The sequence below is a fragment of the Cariama cristata genome, unplaced genomic scaffold, assembly GCF_000690535.1.
Source record: "Cariama cristata isolate BGI_N322 unplaced genomic scaffold, ASM69053v1 scaffold9893, whole genome shotgun sequence".
Lineage (NCBI taxonomy): Eukaryota > Metazoa > Chordata > Aves > Cariamiformes > Cariamidae > Cariama > Cariama cristata.
The window spans coordinates 1-405 of NW_009607782.1; the positions used below are offsets into that span (position 1 = coordinate 1).

General features: G+C 59.3%; 1 protein-coding gene across 1 annotated transcript in view; it reads right to left on the bottom strand.

The window, feature by feature from the left end:
* Positions 1-8: 8 nt before the first annotated feature.
* COG8 (component of oligomeric golgi complex 8) overlaps positions 9-405 on the bottom strand; it is a gene marked incomplete at its 3' end in the record, with an annotated part of 2295 nt that continues 1898 nt past the window's right edge. Inside the window, exon 3 of the mRNA XM_009696870.1 lies at positions 9-204. Coding sequence (XP_009695172.1) covers positions 9-204 — 196 coding nt within the window. The remainder of the gene's footprint in view (positions 205-405) is intronic.

Sequence of the window (405 nt, forward strand, 5' to 3'; positions counted from 1 at the left end):
CCCCCTGCCAAGATGCAAGCCCCCCAAAGTCTCACCCAGCGCCTGCGCGATCTGTGCCGGGGGAAAGAGGACCTGGAGGCAGCGGTTGAGGTAGGGCAGCAGGTCCTCCAGGAAGGCTGTGCAGAACTGGGCAAAGAGCTCCTGCTCCCGTCCACTGAAAGCTGCCTCCTCCGCACGGTGGAAAGCCAGGATGGTTTTGGTCACCTGGGGCAAAAGGCAGAATCATTAATTCCTTGGAGAGTCGCGAATTCTCCCCACAGGCAATGCCATGCATGAAACCTACACTCCCCTCCAACGGTGCCAGGCCAATTGTATGAGGCTCCACAGGGCCGACTGCTGGGTCCTGCATTTGGGTCACAACAACTCCTGCAACGCTACAGCCTTGGGGACAAGTGGCTGGGAAGA